This window comes from Hemitrygon akajei, chromosome 2, assembly GCF_048418815.1.
Source record: "Hemitrygon akajei chromosome 2, sHemAka1.3, whole genome shotgun sequence".
NCBI classification, from domain to species: Eukaryota; Metazoa; Chordata; class Chondrichthyes; order Myliobatiformes; family Dasyatidae; genus Hemitrygon; species Hemitrygon akajei.
Window position 1 is genome coordinate 197,182,928 of NC_133125.1, and position 19,837 is coordinate 197,202,764.

General features: G+C 50.6%; 1 protein-coding gene across 1 annotated transcript in view; it reads left to right on the forward strand.

Annotated features, from left to right (window-relative positions):
• The window catches only part of skic2 (SKI2 subunit of superkiller complex), a 110,382-nt gene that overhangs the window by 48,974 nt on the left and 41,571 nt on the right, over window positions 1-19,837 (forward strand). Inside the window, exons 12-15 of the mRNA XM_073034813.1 lie at window positions 6,612-6,696; window positions 7,857-7,963; window positions 11,490-11,636; window positions 17,435-17,531. Of these exons, the coding sequence (XP_072890914.1) occupies window positions 6,612-6,696; window positions 7,857-7,963; window positions 11,490-11,636; window positions 17,435-17,531 (436 nt within the window). The remainder of the gene's footprint in view (window positions 1-6,611; window positions 6,697-7,856; window positions 7,964-11,489; window positions 11,637-17,434; window positions 17,532-19,837) is intronic.

Here is a 19,837-nt window from a genome sequence, read left to right on the forward strand (position 1 = left end):
AGCCAGAGGGTGGTAAATCTGTTGAATGCTCAGCCACAGACTGCGGTGGAGGCCAAGTCCGTGGGTGTATTTAAGGCAGAAGTTGATCATTTCCTGATTGGTCAGGGCATCAAAGGATATAGTGAGAAGGCAGTTTAATAGGGTTGAGTGGGATCTGGAGTCAGCAATGATGGAATGGTGGAGCAGACTCGATGGGCTGAATGGCCTAATTCTGCTCCTATGTCTTCTGGTCCCATCCAGTGTCCGCCCTCTCCCTTCCCTCCCTCTCCCATTCCTTGTGCCTTCTCTCCCTTCCCTCTCTCTCCCATTCCTTGTCCCTTCTCTCCCTTCCCTCCCTCTCCCATTCCTTGTCCCTTCTCTCCCTTCCCTCACTCTCCCATTCCTTGTCCCTTCTCTCCCTTCCCTCCCTCTCCCATTCCTTGTCCCTTCTCTCCCTTCCCTCCCTCTCCCATTCCTTGTCCCTTCTCTCCATTCCCTCACTCTCCCATTCCTTGTCCCTTCTCTCCCTTCCCTCCCTCTCCCATTCCTTGTCCCTTCTCTCCCTTCCCTCCCTCTCCCATTCCTTGTCACTTCTCTCCCTTCCCTCTCTCTCCCATTCCTAGTCCCTTCTCTCCCTTCCCTCCCTCTCCCATTCCTTGTCCCTTCTCTCCCTTCCCTCCCTCTCCCATTCCTTGTCACTTCTCTTCCTTCCCTCCCTGTCCCATTCCTTGTCACTTCTCTTCCTTCCCTCCCTGTACCACGTCCCCTCTCTTCCCTCCCTGTACCACGTCCCCTCTCTTCCCTCCCTGTTCCATAGATAGATAGATAGATAGATACTTTATTCATCCCCATGGGGAAATTCAACTTTTTTCCAATGTCCCATACACTTGTTGTAGCAAAACTAATTACATACAATACTTAACTCAGTAAAAAAATATGATATGCATCTAAATCACTATCTCAAAAAGCATTAATAATAGCTTTTAAAAAGTTCTTAATTCCTGGCGGTTGAATTGTAAAGCCTAATGGCATTGGGGAGTATTGACCTCTTCATCCTGTCTGAGGAGCATTGCATCGACAGTAACCTGTCGCTGAAACTGCTTCTCTGTCTTTGGATGGTGCTATGTAGAGGATGTTCAGAGTTTTCCATAATTGACCGTAGCTTACTCAGTGCCCTTCGCTCAGCTACCGATGTTAAACTCTCCAGTACTTTGCCCACGACAGAGCCCGCCTTCCTTACCAGCTTATTAAGACGTGAGGCGTCCCTCTTCTCTCTCCCTCCCTGTACCACGTCCCCTCTCTTCCCTCCCTGTACCACGTCCCCTCTCTTCCCTCCCTGTTCCACGTCCCCTCTCTTCCCTCCCTGTACCACGTCCCCTCTCTTCCCTCCCTGTACCACGTCCCCTCTCTTCCCTCCCTGTACCACGTCCCCTCTCTTCCCTCCCTGTTCCACGTCCCCTCTCTTCCCTCCCTGTACCACGTCCCCTCTCTTCCCTCCCTGCTCCACGTCCCCTCTCTTCCCTCCCTGCTCCACGTCCCCTCTCTTCCCTCCCTGTACCACGTCCCCTCTCTTCCCTCCCCGTACCACGTCCCCTCTCTTCCCTCCCCGTACCACGTCCCCTCTCTTCCCTCCCTGTACCACGTCCCCTCTCTTCCCTCCCTGTTCCACGTCCCCTCTCTTCCCTCCCTGTACCACGTCCCCTCTCTTCCCTCCCTGTACCACGTCCCCTCTCTTCCCTCCCTGTACCACGTCCCCTCTCTTCCCTCCCTGTACCACGTCCCCTCTCTTCCCTCCCCGTACCACGTCCCCTCTCTTCCCTCCCTGTACCACGTCCCCTCTCTTCCCTCCCCGTACCACGTCCCCTCTCTTCCCTCCCCGTACCACGTCCCCTCTCTTCCCTCCCTGTACCACGTCCCCTCTCTTCCCTCCCTGTACCACGTCCCCTCTCTTCCCTCCCTGTACCACGTCCCCTCTCTTCCCTCCCTGTACCACGTCCCCTCTCTTCCCTCCCTGTTCCACGTCCCCTCTCTTCCCTCCCTGTACCACGTCCCCTCTCTTCCCTCCCTGTTCCATGTCCCCTCTCTCCCTTCACTCCTTTGGTATTGGGATTACTGGGCTGAGAGCTGAGGATGGAGTGCCTGGATGTGGACTGGGGAGACGATGGGTTTGGGTGTGTGCTGGGGATTTTGGATTGGTCACAGGACAGGTTTCTGATTGGAGACTCAGATGGACTGGGGAGACGATGGGTTTGGGAGTGTGCTGGGATTTTGGATTGGTCACAGGACAGGTTTCTGATTGGTGACTCAGATGGACTGGGGAGACGATGGGTTTGGGAGTGTGCTGGGATTTTGGATTGGTCACAGGACAGGTTTCTGATTGGTGACTCAGATGGACTGGGGAGACGATGGGTTTGGGAGTGTGCTGGGATTTTGGATTGGTCACAGGACAGGTTTCTGATTGGAGACTCAGATGGACTGGGGAGACGATGGGTTTGGGTGTATGCTGGGGATTTTGGATTGGTCACAGGACAGGTTTCTGATTGGAGACTCAGATGGGCTGGGGAGACGATGGGTTTGGGTGTATGCTGGGATTTTGGATTGGTCACAGGACAGGTTTCTGATTGGAGACTCAGATGGACTGTGGAGACGATGGGTTTGGGTGAGTGCTGGGATTTTGGATTGGTCACAGGACAGGTTTCTGATTGGAGACTCAGATGGACTGGGGAGACGATGGGTTTGGGTGTATGCTGGGATTTTGGATTGGTCACAGGACAGGTTTCTGATTTGAGACTCAGATGGACTGGGGAGACGATGGGTTTGGGAGTGTGCTGGGATTTTGGATTGGTCACAGGACAGGTTTCTGATTGGAGACTCAGATGGTCTGGGGAGACGATGGGTTTGGGAGTGTGCTGGGATTTTGGATTGGTCACAGGACAGGTTTCTGATTGGAGACTCAGATGGACTGGGGAGACGATGGGTTTGGGAGTGTGCTGGGATTTTGGATTGGTCACAGGACAGGTTTCTGATTGGAGACTCAGATGGACTGGGGAGACGATGGGTTTGGGTGTGTGCTGGGATTTTGGATTGGTCACAGGACAGGTTTCTGATTGGTGATTCAGATGGACTGGGGAGACGATGGGTTTGGGTGTGTGCTGGGATCTTGGATTGGTCACAGGACAGGTTTCTGATTGGAGACTCAGATGGACTGGGGAGACGATGGGTTTGGGAGTGTGCTGGGATTTTGGATTGGTCACAGGACAGGTTTCTGATTGGTGACTCAGATGGACTGGGGAGACGATGGGTTTGGGAGTGTGCTGGGATTTTGGATTGGTCACAGGACAGGTTTCTGATTGGTGACTCAGATGGACTGGGGAGACGATGGGTTTGGGAGTGTGCTGGGATTTTGGATTGGTCACAGGACAGGTTTCGGATTGGTGACTCAGATGGACTGGGGAGACGATGGGTTTGGGTGTGTGCTGGGGATTTTGGATTGGTCACAGGACAGGTTTCTGATTGGAGACTCAGATGGACTGGGGAGACGATGGGTTTGGGAGTGTGCTGGGATTTTGGATTGGTCACAGGACAGGTTTCTGATTGGTGACTCAGATGGACTGGGGAGACGATGGGTTTGGGAGTGTGCTGGGATTTTGGATTGGTCACAGGACAGGTTTCGGATTGGTGACTCAGATGGACTGGGGAGACGATGGGTTTGGGAGTGTGCTGGGATTTTGGATTGGTCACAGGACAGGTTTCGGATTGGTGACTCAGATGGACTGTGGAGACGATGGGTTTGGGAGTGTGCTGGGATTTTGGATTGGTCACAGGACAGATTTCTGATTGGAGATTCAGATGGACTGTGGAGACGATGGGTTTGGGAGTGTGCTGGGTTTTTGGATTGGTCACAGGACAGGTTTCTGATTGGAGACTCTTAGACGCATTGAGGAATGAAAAATCAAAGGATATGAAGGAGGGAAAGTTTGAGTTGTTCTTGGAGTTGGATTGCACAGTCGAGGGCTAAAGGGCCTGTTCAGAAGGTGCTGGAGAAAGGTCAGATTGAAGGGACAATGAGGGGTGGTGGGAGAAGGGACTCTCAGACCAGAGGGCACATACTCAGAATATATGGACAGAGGTGTAGAGGAATTTTGTTAGTCCGAGGCCGGAGACTCTGTGGAATTCATTGCCACTGTCAGCTGTGGAGGCCAAGCCTGGAAAGAGTGTTAGGTTGGGGCGCCCTGGTGGGTAAATATATTAGATATGGTTATGGTAAATGGGGGAGGGGTTCAAAGTAGCGGTGGTTTAAATCAGGTATGTTACGAGGAGTCAGTGTGGGCAGTGTTGGACTGGAGAGAGAATTTGTTGAGTGGTAATTATTGAAGGGGGGCAAGGTTAAATCCAGGTGGGGCTTACATGTGGGATCTACCCCTCCGCCCCATCTTCTTCTGATCCAGTTTGCCAGGCAGCTAAACTCCTGTCCTGTGGGTCTCTGAAATCTCTATCCAACAAGGAGCTTGATCCCTTTGTCTGGGAGTGAGCTGTTGTGATTCCACATCCATCCAGTGGAACCCTCCATCACCCGCTCGTCTCCCACATCCATCCAGTGGAACCCTCCCTCACCCCCCTCGTCTCCCGCATCCATCCAGTGGAACCCTCCCTCACCCCCCTCGTCTCCCGCATCCATCCAGTGGAACCCTCCCTCACCCCCCTCGTCTCCCGCATCCATCCAGTGGAACCCTCCGTCACCCCCTCGTCTCCCACATCCATCCAGTGGAACCCTCCCTCACCCCGTCTCCCGCATCCATCCAGTGGAACCCTCCCTCACCCCGTCTCCCACATCCATCCAGTGGAACCCTCCGTCACCCCCTCGTCTCCCGCATCCATCCAGTGGAACCCTCCCTCACCCCGTCTCCCACATCCATCCAGTGGAACCCTCCGTCACCCCCCTCGTCTCCTGCATCCATCCAGTGGAACCCTCTCTCACCCCCTCGTCTCCCACATCCATCCAGTGAAACCCTCCGTCACCCCCTCGTCTCCTGCATCCATCCAGTGGAACTCTCTCCTCCCCCCCACCCCCTCGTCTCCCACATCCATCCAGTGGAACCCTCCCGCACCCCCTCGCCTCCCACATCCATCCAGTGGAACCCTCTCTCACCCCCTGGTCTCCCACATCCATCCAGTGGAACTCTCTCCTCCCCCCCACCCCCTCGTCTCCCACATCCATCCAGTGGAACCCTCCCGCACCCCCTCGCCTCCCACATCCATCCAGTGGAACCCTCTCTCACCCCCTGGTCTCCCACATCCATCCAGTGGAACCCTCCGTCAGCCCCTCGTCTCCCGCATCCATCCAGTGGAACCCTCCCTCACCCCCTCGTCTCCCACATCCATCCAGTGGAACCCTCCATCACCCCCTCGTCTCCCACATCCATCCAGTGGAACCCTCCATCACCCCCTCGTCTCCCACATCCATCCAGTGGAACCCTCCATCACCCCCTCGTCTCCCACATCCATCCAGTGGAACCCTCCCTCACCCCCTCGTCTCCCGCATCCATCCAGTGGAACCCTCCGTTACCCCCTCGTCTCCCGCATCCATCCAGTGGAACCCTCCCTCACCCCCTCGTCTCCCACATCCATCCAGTGGAACCCTCCTTCACCCCCTCGTCTCCCACATCCATCCAGTGGAACCCTCCATCACCCCCTCGTCTCCCACATCCATCCAGTGGAACCCTCCGTCACCCCCTCGTCTCCCACATCCATCCAGTGGAACCCTCCGTCACCCCCTCGTCTCCCACATCCATCCAGTGGAACCCTCCGTCACCCCCTCGTCTCCCACATCTATCCAGTGGAACCCTCCGTTACCCCCTCGTCTCCCACATCCATCCAGTGGAACCTCCGTCACCCCCCTCGTCTCCCACATCCATCCAGTGGAACCCTCCATCACCCCCTGGTCTCCCGCATCCATCCAGTGGAACCCTCCGTCACCCCCCTCGTCTCCCACATCCATCCAGTGGAACCCTCCATCACCCCCTCTTCTCCCACATCCATCCAGTGGAACCCTCCATCACCCCCTGGTCTCCCACATCCATCCAGTGGAACCGTCCGTCACCCCCTCGTCTCCCACATCCATCCATTGGAACCCTCCCTCACCCCCTCGTCTCCCACATCCATCCAGTGGAACCCTCCCTCACCCCCTCGTCTCCCACATCCATCCAGTGGAACCCTCCCTCACCCCCTCGTCTCCCACATCCATTCAGTGGAACCCTCTCCCCCCCCACCCCCTCGTCTCCCACATCCATCCAGTGGAACCCTCCCTCACCCCCTCGTCTCCCACATCCATCCAGTGGAACCCTCCCTCACCCCCTCGTCTCCCACATCCATCCAGTGGAACCCTCCCTCACCCCCTCGTCTCCCGCATCCATCCAGTGGAACCCTCTCCCCCTCCACCCCAGGAGGTGTTTTCCGCTGCATCTCCCCCGCTCCCTGGCTCACGATGGTCCTCCCCCCCTCCCAAGGATCGGTCCCCAGCACGCACAGGTGAACGAGTCAATTGCAGGCAGGTGGGATTTGCTGTGGTTGGCATGGGTAGGATGGGCTGAATGGTCTGCCAGACTCTACCATTGACCTCGTGTCTCCTGCAGGTCCATGCTGTACAACGGCTCTGATTTGATCCGGGACCTGGAGTGGGTCATTTTCGATGAGGTTCACTATGTCAACGACGCCGAGGTGGGTGTACCCCGTCAGGATGTGAAGAGGAACTGGTCTCCCACCAACCTTTCCCCCACTTTCCCTCCCCAACGTCCCAAGCATTCTTCCTGTAAGTGGTTATTGTATCGGGTTGTAGGGTGGAGATGCGTCTCTACCAGGAGTAAGGTGCTTCTTCCCTCCGCTAGCCTGCAGGTCACCCTTGGGCAAGGCGTAGCACCAGCTTATCCCCCCGATTAGGGTCACGTGAAGCCATGGGTGCAGCTGGTGTACGTTCGTATGAGAAGCTAATGCATATCACAAGTCCTGGTTATGTTACCACTGACACCAGGCAGATAATCTCTGAAGAGTATTGACAATGGCTGCGGTCACTGTCCAGAGGAAGACAATGGCAAACCACTTCTACAGAAGAATTAGCCAAGAATCATTGTGGTCATGGATGAGACCAGTTGCCCATGTCCTACAACATGGCTCATGACGATGACGATGTTAATTTACAGTTTTATTATTATGTATTTCAGTGTACTGCTGCCAGAAAACAACAAATCAGGTTGAATCTCTCTTTCTCCCCCCCCCCCCCCGCAGAGAGGCGTGGTGTGGGAGGAGGTTCTCATTATGCTTCCATGTATTTCAATGTATCAGGTTGAATCTCTCTCTCTCCCCCCACAGAGAGGCGTGGTGTGGGAGGAGGTTCTCATTATGCTTCCATGTATTTCAATGTATCAGGTTGAATCTCTCTCTCTCCCCCCACAGAGAGGCGTGGTGTGGGAGGAGGTTCTCATTATGCTTCCATGTATTTCAATATATCAGGTTGAATCTCTCTCTCTCCCCCCACAGAGAGGCGTGGTGTGGGAGGAGGTTCTCATTATGCTTCCATGTATTTCAATGTATCAGGTTGAATCTTTCTCTCCCCCCCCCGCAGAGAGGCGTGGTGTGGGAGGAGGTTCTCATTATGCTTCCATGTATTTCAATGTATCAGGTTGAATCTCTCTCTCTCCCCCCACAGAGAGGCGTGGTGTGGGAGGAGGTTCTCATTATGCTTCCATGTATTTCAATGTATCAGGTTGAATCTTTCTCTCCCCCCCCCCGCAGAGAGGCGTGGTGTGGGAGGAGGTTCTCATTATGCTTCCATGTATTTCAATGTATCAGGTTGAATCTCTCTTTCTCTCCCCCCCCCGCAGAGAGGCGTGGTGTGGGAGGAGGTTCTCATTATGCTTCCAGACCACGTGAACCTCATCCTGCTGAGCGCCACCGTGCCCAATACTTTGGAGTTTGCCGACTGGATTGGGTGAGTGTGAATTGGATCTGTCTGTGTGCGCGTCCTCTCACTCTCTCCTCTGGTAACAGCAGTGCATCGTCTACAAAAACATACGGCAACAGCCTCTCCAGACCCATTGCCCGTCCCCCTGGAGTGGACAGGTTTGCTGTCAGTAGCTGGAGATGCAGGAGGACTGGTACTGACCCTGTGAATAAGTCATACCTGATCAATTTCCCGAATTATAAGGCAGTTACCAGTGACTTTTGCAACCCTTTTGCTGAAACTGCTTGTGCAGTTGAAGAAGGATGGAATGCTTTCCCGGCATATTTGACACACAAATTCCTCTTCACCGTGTAGATGGCGGAGTTTGTCAATGAAACATCGGTTAAAATGGACACCTGGACGTGGCTGGAAGCCCGACAAGAGTGTATGTGTTTGTAGTTATTTAGGTATTCGGTAAGACCACATTTGGAGTGCAATGTAGTCTTGCTTAAAGGAGTATATGCCTGCCTTATAGAGGGTTCACAGCTGTTTATTTAGAGATACAGCACGGTAACAGGCCCTTCCAGCCTAACGAGCCCGAGCTGCCCAGTACACCCATGTGATCAATTGGCCGATCAATGGTTACATCTTTGGAATGTGGGAGGAAACCGGGGCACCCTTAGGAAACCCACCCAGTCACGGGGAGAAAGCACAAACTCCTTACAGATGGTGACAAAATTGAGCCCAGATGTGAAAGCATTTTGCTAAACACATGCTGCCTCTGAGGCCAGAGGTATATTTCTAGATTACTACCCGTGCCACGCACCAGTGAGGTTAGAAGCAGGATGGTTTGGCAGATAAATGTGCAGCTGAGAAGCTGGTGCGGGGAGGCAGGACTTCAGGTTCTTGGATCATTGGGATCTCTTGGGGAGGTATGACCTGTACAAAAGGGACAGGTTACACCTGAACCCAGTATTCTTGCGGGCAGGTTTGTTAGAGGTGTTGGGGAGGGCTTAAGCTAATTTGGCGGGGGGGTGGGAACTGGAGTGACACAGGATAGGACAGATGGTAAGAAAGTGAAGATATCGTGCAGTCCGACTGTCAGGAGGGGCAGGCAGATGAAAAGGACATAATTGTAGCCAGCAGGGTGAGTATCAGTCCATTGGGAATGCAGAATCAAGAAGGGTAGCAAATCAGCTCTCGAAGAGTATTATCTCAGTGCACAAAGTATAAGAAATAAGGTGAATGAACTTGTTGCACTTCTACAGATTGTCCAAAAGACCTCAAGACATAGGAGGAGAATTAAGCCATTCAGCCAGAGTCCGCTCTGCTATTCCATCGTGGCTGATCCCGGATCCCAATCAATCCCACACACCTGCTCTCTCACCATATCCTTTGATGCTCTGACTGATCAGGAAATGATCACCTTCTGCTTTAAACATACCCACTGACTTGGCCTGTGGCAGAATATTACACAGATTCACTACTCTAGCTAAAAAAGTTCCTCCTTACTTCTGTTCTAAAAGGCGCCCCTGAAATTTGAGGTTGTGCCTCTAGTTCTAGATGCCCCCACCATAGGAAACATCCTCTGCACATCCTTTCAACATTCGGTAGGTTTCAATAAGATCCCCTGCCTTCTAAATTCCAGTGAGTACAGGCCCAAAGCTGCCAAACGCTCCTCATATGTTAACCCCTTCATTCCCAGAATCATCCTCATGAACCTCCTCTGGACTCTCTCCAATGACAACACATCCTTTCTGAGATATGGGGCCCAAAACTGACAATACTCCAAGTGCAGACTGACTAGGGTCTTAAAAAGGCTCAGCATTGTCTCCTTGCTTTTGTATTCTATTCCCCTTGAAATAGATGCCAACATTGCATTTGCCAGACTCCACCTGTAAATTAACCTTCGGGGGAGTCTTGCATGAGGACCACTAAATCCCTCTGCACCTCTGATGTTTGAATTTTCTCCCCATTTAAATAACAGTCTGACTGTTTTCCCTTTTACCAAAATGCTTTTTCATACATTCTTGGAATTCTTTGAGAAGATTACACATAGGATAGATAACGGGGATGCTGTCGATGTTGTATATTTGCATTTTCAGACAAGGTGCCACACATGAGGCTACTTAAGAGGGCATGGTATTACAGGAGAGTTACTGGCATGGTTAGAGCATTGGCTGATTGGTAGGAGGCAGTGAGTGGGAATAACCCTCTCTGGTTACCTGCCAGTGACTAGGGGGGTTCTGCAGGGACTGCTTTTTATGTAGTGTATCAGTGATTTAGATGATAGAATAGATGGTTTTGTTGCCAAGTTTGCAGATGATACAAAGATTGGTGGAGGGACAGGTAGTGTTGAGGAAACAGGTAGGATGCAGAAGGACTTAGACAGATTAGGAGAATGGGCAAGAAAGCGGCAAATTCAAAATGGTCATGCACTTTGATATTAGAAATAAATGTGCAGACTATTTTCTAAATAGGGGAAAAAAATCAAAAAATCTGAGAAATCTTGTGAGTCCTTGTGCAGAACACTCTACTTAAGGTTAACTTGCAGGTTGAGTCGGTGGTGAGGAAGGCAAATGCAATGTTAGTATTCATTTCAAGAGCTCTGGAATACAAGAGCAGGGATGAGATACTGAGGCTTTATCAGGCACTGGTGAGGCCTCACCTTGAGTATTGTGAACAGTTTTGGGCCCCTCATGTATAAAAGATGTGCTGGCATTGGAGAGGGTTCAGAGGAGGTTCACAAGGGTAATTTCAGGAATGAAGGGTTATCATTACAAGAAATGTTTGATAGTTCTGGGTCTGTACTCACTGGAATTCAGAAGGATAGGGGGGGATCTCACTGAAGCTTTTCGAACATTGAAAGGCCTAGACAGAGTAGCTGTGGAAAGGATGTTTCTTGTGGTGGGGGAGTCTAAGACAAGAGGGCACAGACTCAGGATAGAGGGGCATCCATTTAAAATAGATGCAGAAACATTTCTTTAGCTAGAGGGTGGTGAATTTGTGGAATTTGTTAACACAGGCAGCTGTGGAGGCCGGGCTGTTGGGTGTGTTTAGGCAGAGATTGAAAGGTTCTTGATTGGACATGGCATCAAAGGTTATGGGGTTCTCCGGGGAGTCGGGCTGAGGAGGGGGGGAGGAAAGGATCAGCTGTGGGTCAGTGGCAGAGCAGATTCCACGGGGCAAATGGCCAAATTCTATGTCTGGTTTCGGAGTTTGGAGTTCAATTCTGGTGCCCTCTGCTTAGCAAGTTTTTACGTTCCTTGCTGTGCAGGTGGTCTTCCTCTGGGTGTCTCAGCTTCCTCCCACAGTCCCGACGCATGCCGGTTAGTAGGTTAAATGGTCTTTGTGAACGACCTGTGACATGCTAGGGTTAAAATCGGTGGGTTACCAGGAGGCACAGCCTGTTGGGCTGGAATGGCCTGTTCTGCGTTGTGTCTCCTAAATGTTTAAAAATGAATATTGACCTTGGTGTAGGGCTGGTTTTATGCATTGTCAGTTGGGATAAGGCTCCTGAGCCATCGTGAGGACCTAGCCATGGTTTGATCTGTTGTCTCTCTCCCTTTGCCAGGCGGATAAAGCAGAAGAAGATCTACGTGATCAGCACCACAAAGCGGCCTGTCCCCCTGGAGCACTACCTGTACACGGGCAACAGCCAGAAGACCCAGAACGAGATCTTCCTACTCATGGATGCACAGGGGAACTTCCTCACCAAGGGGTAGGTGCAATGTCTGTCTGAGTGAGGCTGGGGGGGGGGAGGGGGGGGGAAACAGTGCGAAAACATGTTCACTTCATGAAAGAACAAAGAAACTCCAGAATTATGCTTTGCATAGCCACTGGAGGCAAATTAAAATGTTATGCAAATAAAGGCCACTTAAAATAGAGGCAGATAATTGTTACACTGCAAAGACAATGACGAACAGATTGAACACACTGCGTTGGCAGAATCGGGGTTATTATCAACAATGTATGCTGCAAAATTTGTTGCCTTGTGCCAGCAATGTGTAAAACTACTGTAATTTGCAATAAGAAATATATATATATATATATATATATAAATAAATTAAATAGTGCAAAGAGATCAAACACAATGAGTTAGTGTTTGTGGGTTTATCGGATGGTGGAGGGGAAGAAGCTGTTCCTAATACATTGAGTGTATGTCTTCAGGCTTCTGTACCTCCTTCCTGATGGTAGTAATGAGAAGAGGGCATGTCCTGGGTGGTGAGGGTTTCATGTTGGATGTGACCTTCTTGCAAAACTGCCCAGTGCATCAGCGGCTCCAGCCTACCCACCATCAAGGACATACCGTCAGACAGAAAGCTGCCAGAAAAGGGTGTTACATCATGAAGGATCCCACCCACCCTGCTCATGGACTGTTTGTCCCACTCCCATTGGGAAAGTTGCTAAGTGGCATCCACCCCAGGACTACCATACTCAAAAGGAGTTACTTTCCCTGGCAGTAAGACCGATCAACACCTCCACCCACTAACTACACCACTACTTAATCATTTCCAATCATTCAGCTCACGTAGGGCCTTATGTCGCTTTATGGACATACAGTCAATCTCTGTATATAAGCTATTTCATATCAGTGGTGCTAGAAAGTTTGTGAACCCTGTAGAGTTTTCTCTATTTCTGCATAAATATGATCTTCACGCAAGTCCTAAAACTAGATAGAGAGAACCCAATTAAACAAATAACACAAAAACATCATACTTGTCCATTTATTTATCGAGAAGAATGATCCAATATTACAGTATTTGTTGGAAAAAATACATGAACCTCTGGGGTAATGCCTTCTATAGAAGCTATTTGAGTGATCCAATCAATGAGATTGGAGGTGTGGGTTGTAGAGGTGCCCTGCCCTGTGGGGAAAAAAAAAGACACAAAGTCAGGTTACCAACAGAGCCTGCACTTCTCAAGAAAGATCTGATTATGTACTCCATGCCTCGATCAAAACAGCTTTCAGAGGGCCTTGGAAGAAGAATTGTAGAGATGCACGAAGATGGAAAAGGCTAGAAAAGCATTTCTAAAGACCTGAGTGTTCATTAGTCCACAGTGAGAGAAATTGTCTACAAATGGAGGAAACTCAGTAATGTTACCACTCTCCCTGGGGATGGACATCTTACAAAGATCACACCAAGAGCACAAAGTGCAATGCTGAAATGAGGTGAAAAAGAACCCAAGGGTAACAGCAAAAGGCCTTTAGAAACCTCTAGAACTTGCTAAAGTCTCTGTTCATTTGTCTACGATAAGTAAAACACTGAACAGGAATGGTGTTCGTGGAAGGACACCTCAGAGGAAACCACTGCTCTCCAACAAAAACCTTGCTGCACGTCTCAAGTTTGTAAAAGGCTACAAGGCTTCTGGGACAATGTTCTGTGGACAGATGAGACAAAAGTTGAACTTTTTGACAGAAATGCACATTGTTATGTTTGGACACCAACACCAAAACCTCATCCCAACAGTGAAGCTCGGTGGAAGGAGCATCATGGTTTGGGGCTGCTTTGCTGACTCAGGGCCTAGACAGCTTGAGGGAACAGTTAATTCAAAATTGTATCAAGACATTTTACAGGAGAATGTCAGGGTAGCTGTCTATCGCCTGAAGCTTGATAAAAGTTGGATAATGCAACGAGACAATCATCCAAAAGACAAGAGTACATCAACAACAAAATGGTTTAAAAAGAAGAAAATTTGTGATTTGTAATGTCCGAGTCAGAGCCCCAGGAAGTACCTGAAGCAAGCAGTTCGTACAAGGAAAACCTTCACCATTCCAGAGCTGAAACAGTTTTGTAAGGAGGGATGGACTAAAATTCTTCCAAACCAATGTGCAGGACTGATCAACAGTTACCAGATACGTTTGGTCGAAGTTATTGCTGTACAACGGGGTCACACCAATTACTAAAGCAAAGGTTCACATATACGTATACTTTTCCAACAAATACCTATAATATTGGATCAGTTTTCTCAATAAATAAGTGAACAAGTATGATTTATTTAATTGGGTTCTCTTTGGTTTTAGGACTTACATGAAGATCATATTTATGCAGAAGTAAAGAAGAATATACAGGGTTAACATTCTAGCACGGCTGTATTTATTTTGATTTGTTTTAGTATCATTATTGTGTTTTTCTGTTTTTTTTGTGCTGAATTGGATCCAGAGTAACAATTATTTTACACTTGTGTACTGGAATTGAACCGTGAGGCACCCCCATCTGAAGATGGTAGGTCCTTCTTTACACTGCCCAGCACAGGACGGTCAGCCAACTCCATGCGCCGGCCTCTTCAACTCCATCAAGCTGCCTGCTTACACATTGCCCCTGGTAACCTATTCCCGGCACCTACCAATCTTTGTGTTTACATAAAAACAAGCTATTTCTGTCACCTTTAACCTCCACCCCCCCCCCCCCCCCCCCCGGCATTCTCTGAAAGGGTGTCCTCTGGCGTTTGACATTTCTACCCGGGGGAGCGATTCTGACAGCCAGAGGGAGTTTAATCCGGCCTGTCAGGTGTTGTGCTTTGGGAGGCCAGATGGAAGGAGATAGGTCTTTAATAGAGGGGACCAGAATCACTGACTTCTGTTGTTTTGCGGTAGCAGTTCATTGCAATACATAACAATACTACGAGTTGCATTACACAGGCACACCGCAGAAGAGAAATCCCGAGGTTGTGTTCATGGGTTTATAGACCGTTCAGAAATTGGATCCAGGTTTACGTTTAATTATCATTCAACCATACGTGAATATCGCAGAATGAAACAGCGTCCCTTTGGGGCCAAGGTGCAAAACACATTACCTGCTGCATAGCTTTCAGTGAAACATAGTCACAAAGAAAAAAAATATAGCCCGAGTCCCCGAGAGGTATGACAGTGGATTGTCCTGCTCCAGCTTGTTCTTCCCTTGAGTGAACACTGGAGGGCAGCACCGGGCAACGCAAGCTGCAACCCAGCTCGCGCCCAGCAGAGGTCCGCGTTCTCTCCCTGGCCGCTGCGTCCGCAAGTTCACGTGGATAACGTCCACTGCCTTGTCCTCATTCAGCACCATTCACCTCCTCAAAGACGCTCAGTCAAGTTTGTAAGGCATGCCCTCCCCCTGTAGAGTGGTACTGACTCCCTAATGTCCCAGGACAAAGCGAATCACTCTGCAATGGCAACAAGACGATGGTAAACTCATAACATTCCTGAATTAGGCCATTCTGCCCATCCAGTCTGCTACGCCATTCCATCATTGTTGATTTTCATTTTATTTATTTATTGAGATACAGCACGGAATAAGCCCTTCAACCCCTTTGAGCCGTGCCACCCAGCATTCCCTGATTTAACCCTAGATTTACAATGACCCACTAACCGTTTGGACTGTGGGAGGAAACCTACACGTTCATGGGAAGTGACGTACAAGCTCCTAGCAAACAATTGAACCCAGGTCAAAGCATTGTGCTACCATGATACAGCCATTCTTCAACCCCACCTTCGTGCCTTTTCCCTATAACCCATAACCGCCTTATCAATTAAGGACCTATGAATCTCTGTCTTAAAAACACCCAGTGACTTGACCTCCACAGCCACCTGTGGCAATAAATTCCACAGATTCACTACCCTCTGGCTAAAGAAATTCCTCCTCATCTCCATCCTAAATGGACATCCCTCTATTCTGAGTCTGTACCCTCTGGACCCAGACTCCCCCACTATAGGAAACATCCTCTCCACATCCACTCTATTTGTGCCCTCTGGTCCTAGACTCCCCCACTATAGGAAACATCCTCTCCACATCCACTCTATCTGTGTCCTCTGGTCCTAGACTCCCCCACTATAGGAAACATTCTCTCCACACCCACTCTATCTGTGTCCTCTGGTCCTAGACTCCCCCACTATAGGAAACATCCTCTCCACATCCACTCTATCTGTGTCCTCTGGTCCTAGATTCCCCCACTACAGGAAACATCCTCTCCACATCCACTCTATTTGTGCCCTCTGGTCCTAGACTCCCCCACTATAGGAAACATCCTCTCCACATCCACTCTATCTGGGCCCTCTGGTCCTAGACTCCCCCACTATAGGAAACATCCTCTCCACATCCACTCTATTTGTGTCCTCTGGTCCTAGACTCCCCCACTGTAGGAAACATCCTCTCCACATCCACTCTATCTGTGTTCTCTGGTCCTAGACTCCCGCACTATAGGAAACATCCTCTCCACATCCACTCTATCTGTGTCCTCTGGTCCTAGACTCCCTCGCTGTAGGAAACATCCTCTGCACATCCACTCTATCTGTGTCCTCTGGTCCTAGACTCCCCCACTATAGGAAACATCCTCTCCACATCCACTCTATCTGTGTCCTCTGGTCCTAGACTCCCCCACTATAGGAAACATCCTCTCCACATCCACTCTATCTGTGTTCTCTGGTCCTAGACTCCCCCACTGTAGGAAACATCCTCTCCACATCCGCTCTGTCGATACGTTTCAGTATTCAGTAGGTTTCAGTGAGAAACCCCGATTCTTCTGAATTCCAGTGAGTGCAGCCTCGTAGCCTTCCTCAGCACTGACTCGATTTGTTGGCACTTTGCTGTTGGGCATTTCCTGTGTGCTGGCTGCACCCGGGTGACCCGGCCTTGGTGAGAACTGCAGTGGAAGTTTCCGTTTTAACTCCTGTTGATCAGCATAAAAAAAAAGCCAAATTAACTCCACTGTGATTCGATGCTGTAAAACAATAAAACACGAGGGCTATGGGTAACCCTTGGTAATTTCTGAAGTAAGGAGAGATTTGGCACAGTATTGTGGGCCGAAGGGCCTGTATCGTGCTGCAGGTTTTCCATGTTTCTATGAAAATTTCCAAGGGGAGTGAATACTTTTTATAGGCACTGTACCACTGAGAACATTCTAACTGGTTGTATTTAAGAGCCACTGCACAGGATCGGAAAAAGCTGCAGAGGCTTGTAAACCAGCCAGTTTCATCACGGGCACCAGCCTCGCCAGCACTGAGGACACCTTCAAGAAGCAGATGCTTGAGGAAGGCGGCATCCATTATAAGGACCCCCCTCACCGTGCTCATGCCCTCTTCTCATTGCCCCCTCACCGTGTTCATGCCCTCTTCTCATTGCCACCAATCAGGGAGGAGGTACAGGAACCTGAAGACACACTCAACATTTCAGGAACAGCTTCTTCCCCTTCGCTATCAGATTTCTGAATGGACAATGAACTTAGGAACTACCTCCTCGCTTGGCACTTTTTCTGCTCTACGTATTGTTTAATTTCTTTAAATGTATTTCTTATTGTACTTATAGTTTATTATTATGATGTATTGCATTGTAAAACAAGCAAAGTCATGACATACGCATGACGTTAACCCTGAATATGATTCTGAGCTTGCTGTGTGCTGGTTGGCGGGAACATTTTGTACCCCCAGCAGTCTGTAGACTTGCCAGGCTGGGTGATAGGCACTATGCAGGTCCTGTGGTCTTTTCCGTTGCCCCGGACAGGAGGGAGGGATTAGTGCGTGACTCACCTTGCTGCTGGTTTCAGGTACTACGCTGCCGTGGATGCCAAGAAGGAACGGGCCAGCAAGCACTCTCAGACCTTCGGAGCGAAGCAGCCGACCCATTATGGGGGCCCCAGCCAGGTGAGTTGCCCGCTGATTGTTGGGGTGGGGTATTTGTGGATAGGGGCAGGATACGGGTGAGTGATGAGAAGGCAGACTCGAGCAAATTACAGTAGACCTCTACTTCCTCTCAAGGCTAACGAAATTTGGCACGTCCCTGTAGACCCTAGTGTCAATCACTGATGGCCACTGCCCCTGTGCTAGCTGGGATTTGGCCCCTGCAGCCCCTCCCCCTCGCTGCAGTTCAGCACCGGCAGAGTTTAAATCCAGTACACACAAGCCACACGTGCTCTTGTCGCTCTGGGTTGCCGTGAGCTGGGCATCACAGTGCCTTGAGAACAGTAACCAGCATGAGGTGTGCTGCCGTACGATGGGCCCAGGTGTGTATTTCAGGTAAGTATTTGCCACTGTGTGTGTGTGTGTGTTCAGCATCTGTCTTGTCCTGTAATTAAAAAGTTGATTTATTGGGTGTCTTCTGTCTCCACTCACTGAAATCGCCAGTCTGATTTCACACAACGCTCCTCCATTTTCTTTAGAGCTCAGTGGGCTCTGCACGTAATGGCAAGAAACTGCAGAGAGCTGTGAACACCTCCATGGGCTCTGGTACTGAAAGACCCCACCCATCCCGGACATTCTCTCCGTGCATAGGAAGACCTGGACGCCTCTTCCCGAGTGCAGACATTCAGACTGACAGAGCACCACAGCACAAAAGCAGGACCTTTGGCCCAGCTAGTCCACGCTGACCTGTTTTACTGTCTAGTCCCAGCTACCCGCACCCATGTGCATCCCCTCCCATCCGAACGTCTCCTAAATGTGGAACCGAACACACTCCACTGACAGCTCGTCCCACACTCTCACCACCCTCCGAAGAGGTTCCCCTTTAAACATTTCACCTTCCACCTTTAACCCCTGACCTCCAGCTCCAGGCTAACCCAACCTCAGCAGAAAAGGCCTGCTTGCATTTATAACTCTCAAAATTTGTATCTCTGTCAAATCTCCCGTCATTCTCCTTTGCTCCAGGGAATAAGATCCTGGTTTATTCAGCCTTTCCCATTAACTCAGGCCCCCAAGTGCTGGCAACACGTTGTCAATTTCTCCTGTACCCTTTCAATCTTTCTGATATGTGTCCAGTAGGCAGGTGTCCAAACTGGGCCTCACCAACGTACTTGGGTGGCAGGTGCAAATATGTCTCTACGTGTAAGGCCCTCACTCCGCTTGTCTGCAGGTCGCCCCCTTGGGCAAGGTGTAGCACCCGCTCAGCCAAACCCCCCCCCCCCCCCCCGATCAGGCCCTCCCTCCGCTTGTCTGCAGGTCGCCCTTGGGCAAGGTGTAGCACCCGCTCAGCCCCCCCCCTCGATCAGGCCCTCCCTCCGCTTGACTGCAGTTCGCCCCCTTGGGCAAGGTGTAGCACCCGCTCAGCCCCCCCCTCGATCAGGCCCTCCCTCCGCTTGTCTGCAGGTTGCCCTTGGGCAAGGTGTAGCACCCGCTCAGCCCCCTCCCCCCCGATCAGGCCCTCCCTCCGCTTGACTGCAGTTCGCCCCCTTGGGCAAGGTGTAGCACCCGCTCGGCCCCCCCCCCCCTCCCCCATCCCCGATCAGGCAGCAAGTGGAGGACGGTCGTACGAGCAGCCGGTGCCGATCACAAGACCTGGGTATGCGGCCACCGACGCCAGGCAGACAATCTCTGAAGAGTATTGATAATGGCTGGGGTCGCCCTTCTTGTAAAAACAGTGCACTTTCTGTAGAAAGATTTGCCAAGAATAGTGATGTCAAAATGAACGAACAAATACATCTTCGACATAACCTCGCCAAAGGGGGGATGGATTTGAGTTGGACGAGCGTTTAGGCTGGGGAGGGTGAAGGTGCTGGGTGGATAAGGAGTGGTGTGGGGAGTAGCGGTGAGAGTCGGTAATACTGGGAGACACAGCAGGAGATGTTAACATAAGCACAAGAAATTATTCAGATGCTGCGAATCAGACTGCACTCAGCAGGTCAGGCAGCATCGTGGAGGGGAATAAACTGTTGATATTTTGGGCCGGTACCCTTCACCTGGACTGGAAAGAACGGCATCACATTACATTAGAATAAATTATTCATAACTAACACACAAAACTGTTCCGCAGGGCACTGCAGTCTCTTCCCCAATCCAGCCCCGCTCCCAACCTGTCCATGTTCTGCCTCCGCAGTTTTCCTTTGTATTGTGTTCTTTGTATTTACTGTGAATGCCCACAAGAAAGTGAGTGACAGTGAATTCCGGTTAATTGGGCCATTGGTTAATTGGGGTAGCCTCTTATTTGGGACAAGTCTTAAAGAACAAAAACAAAATCA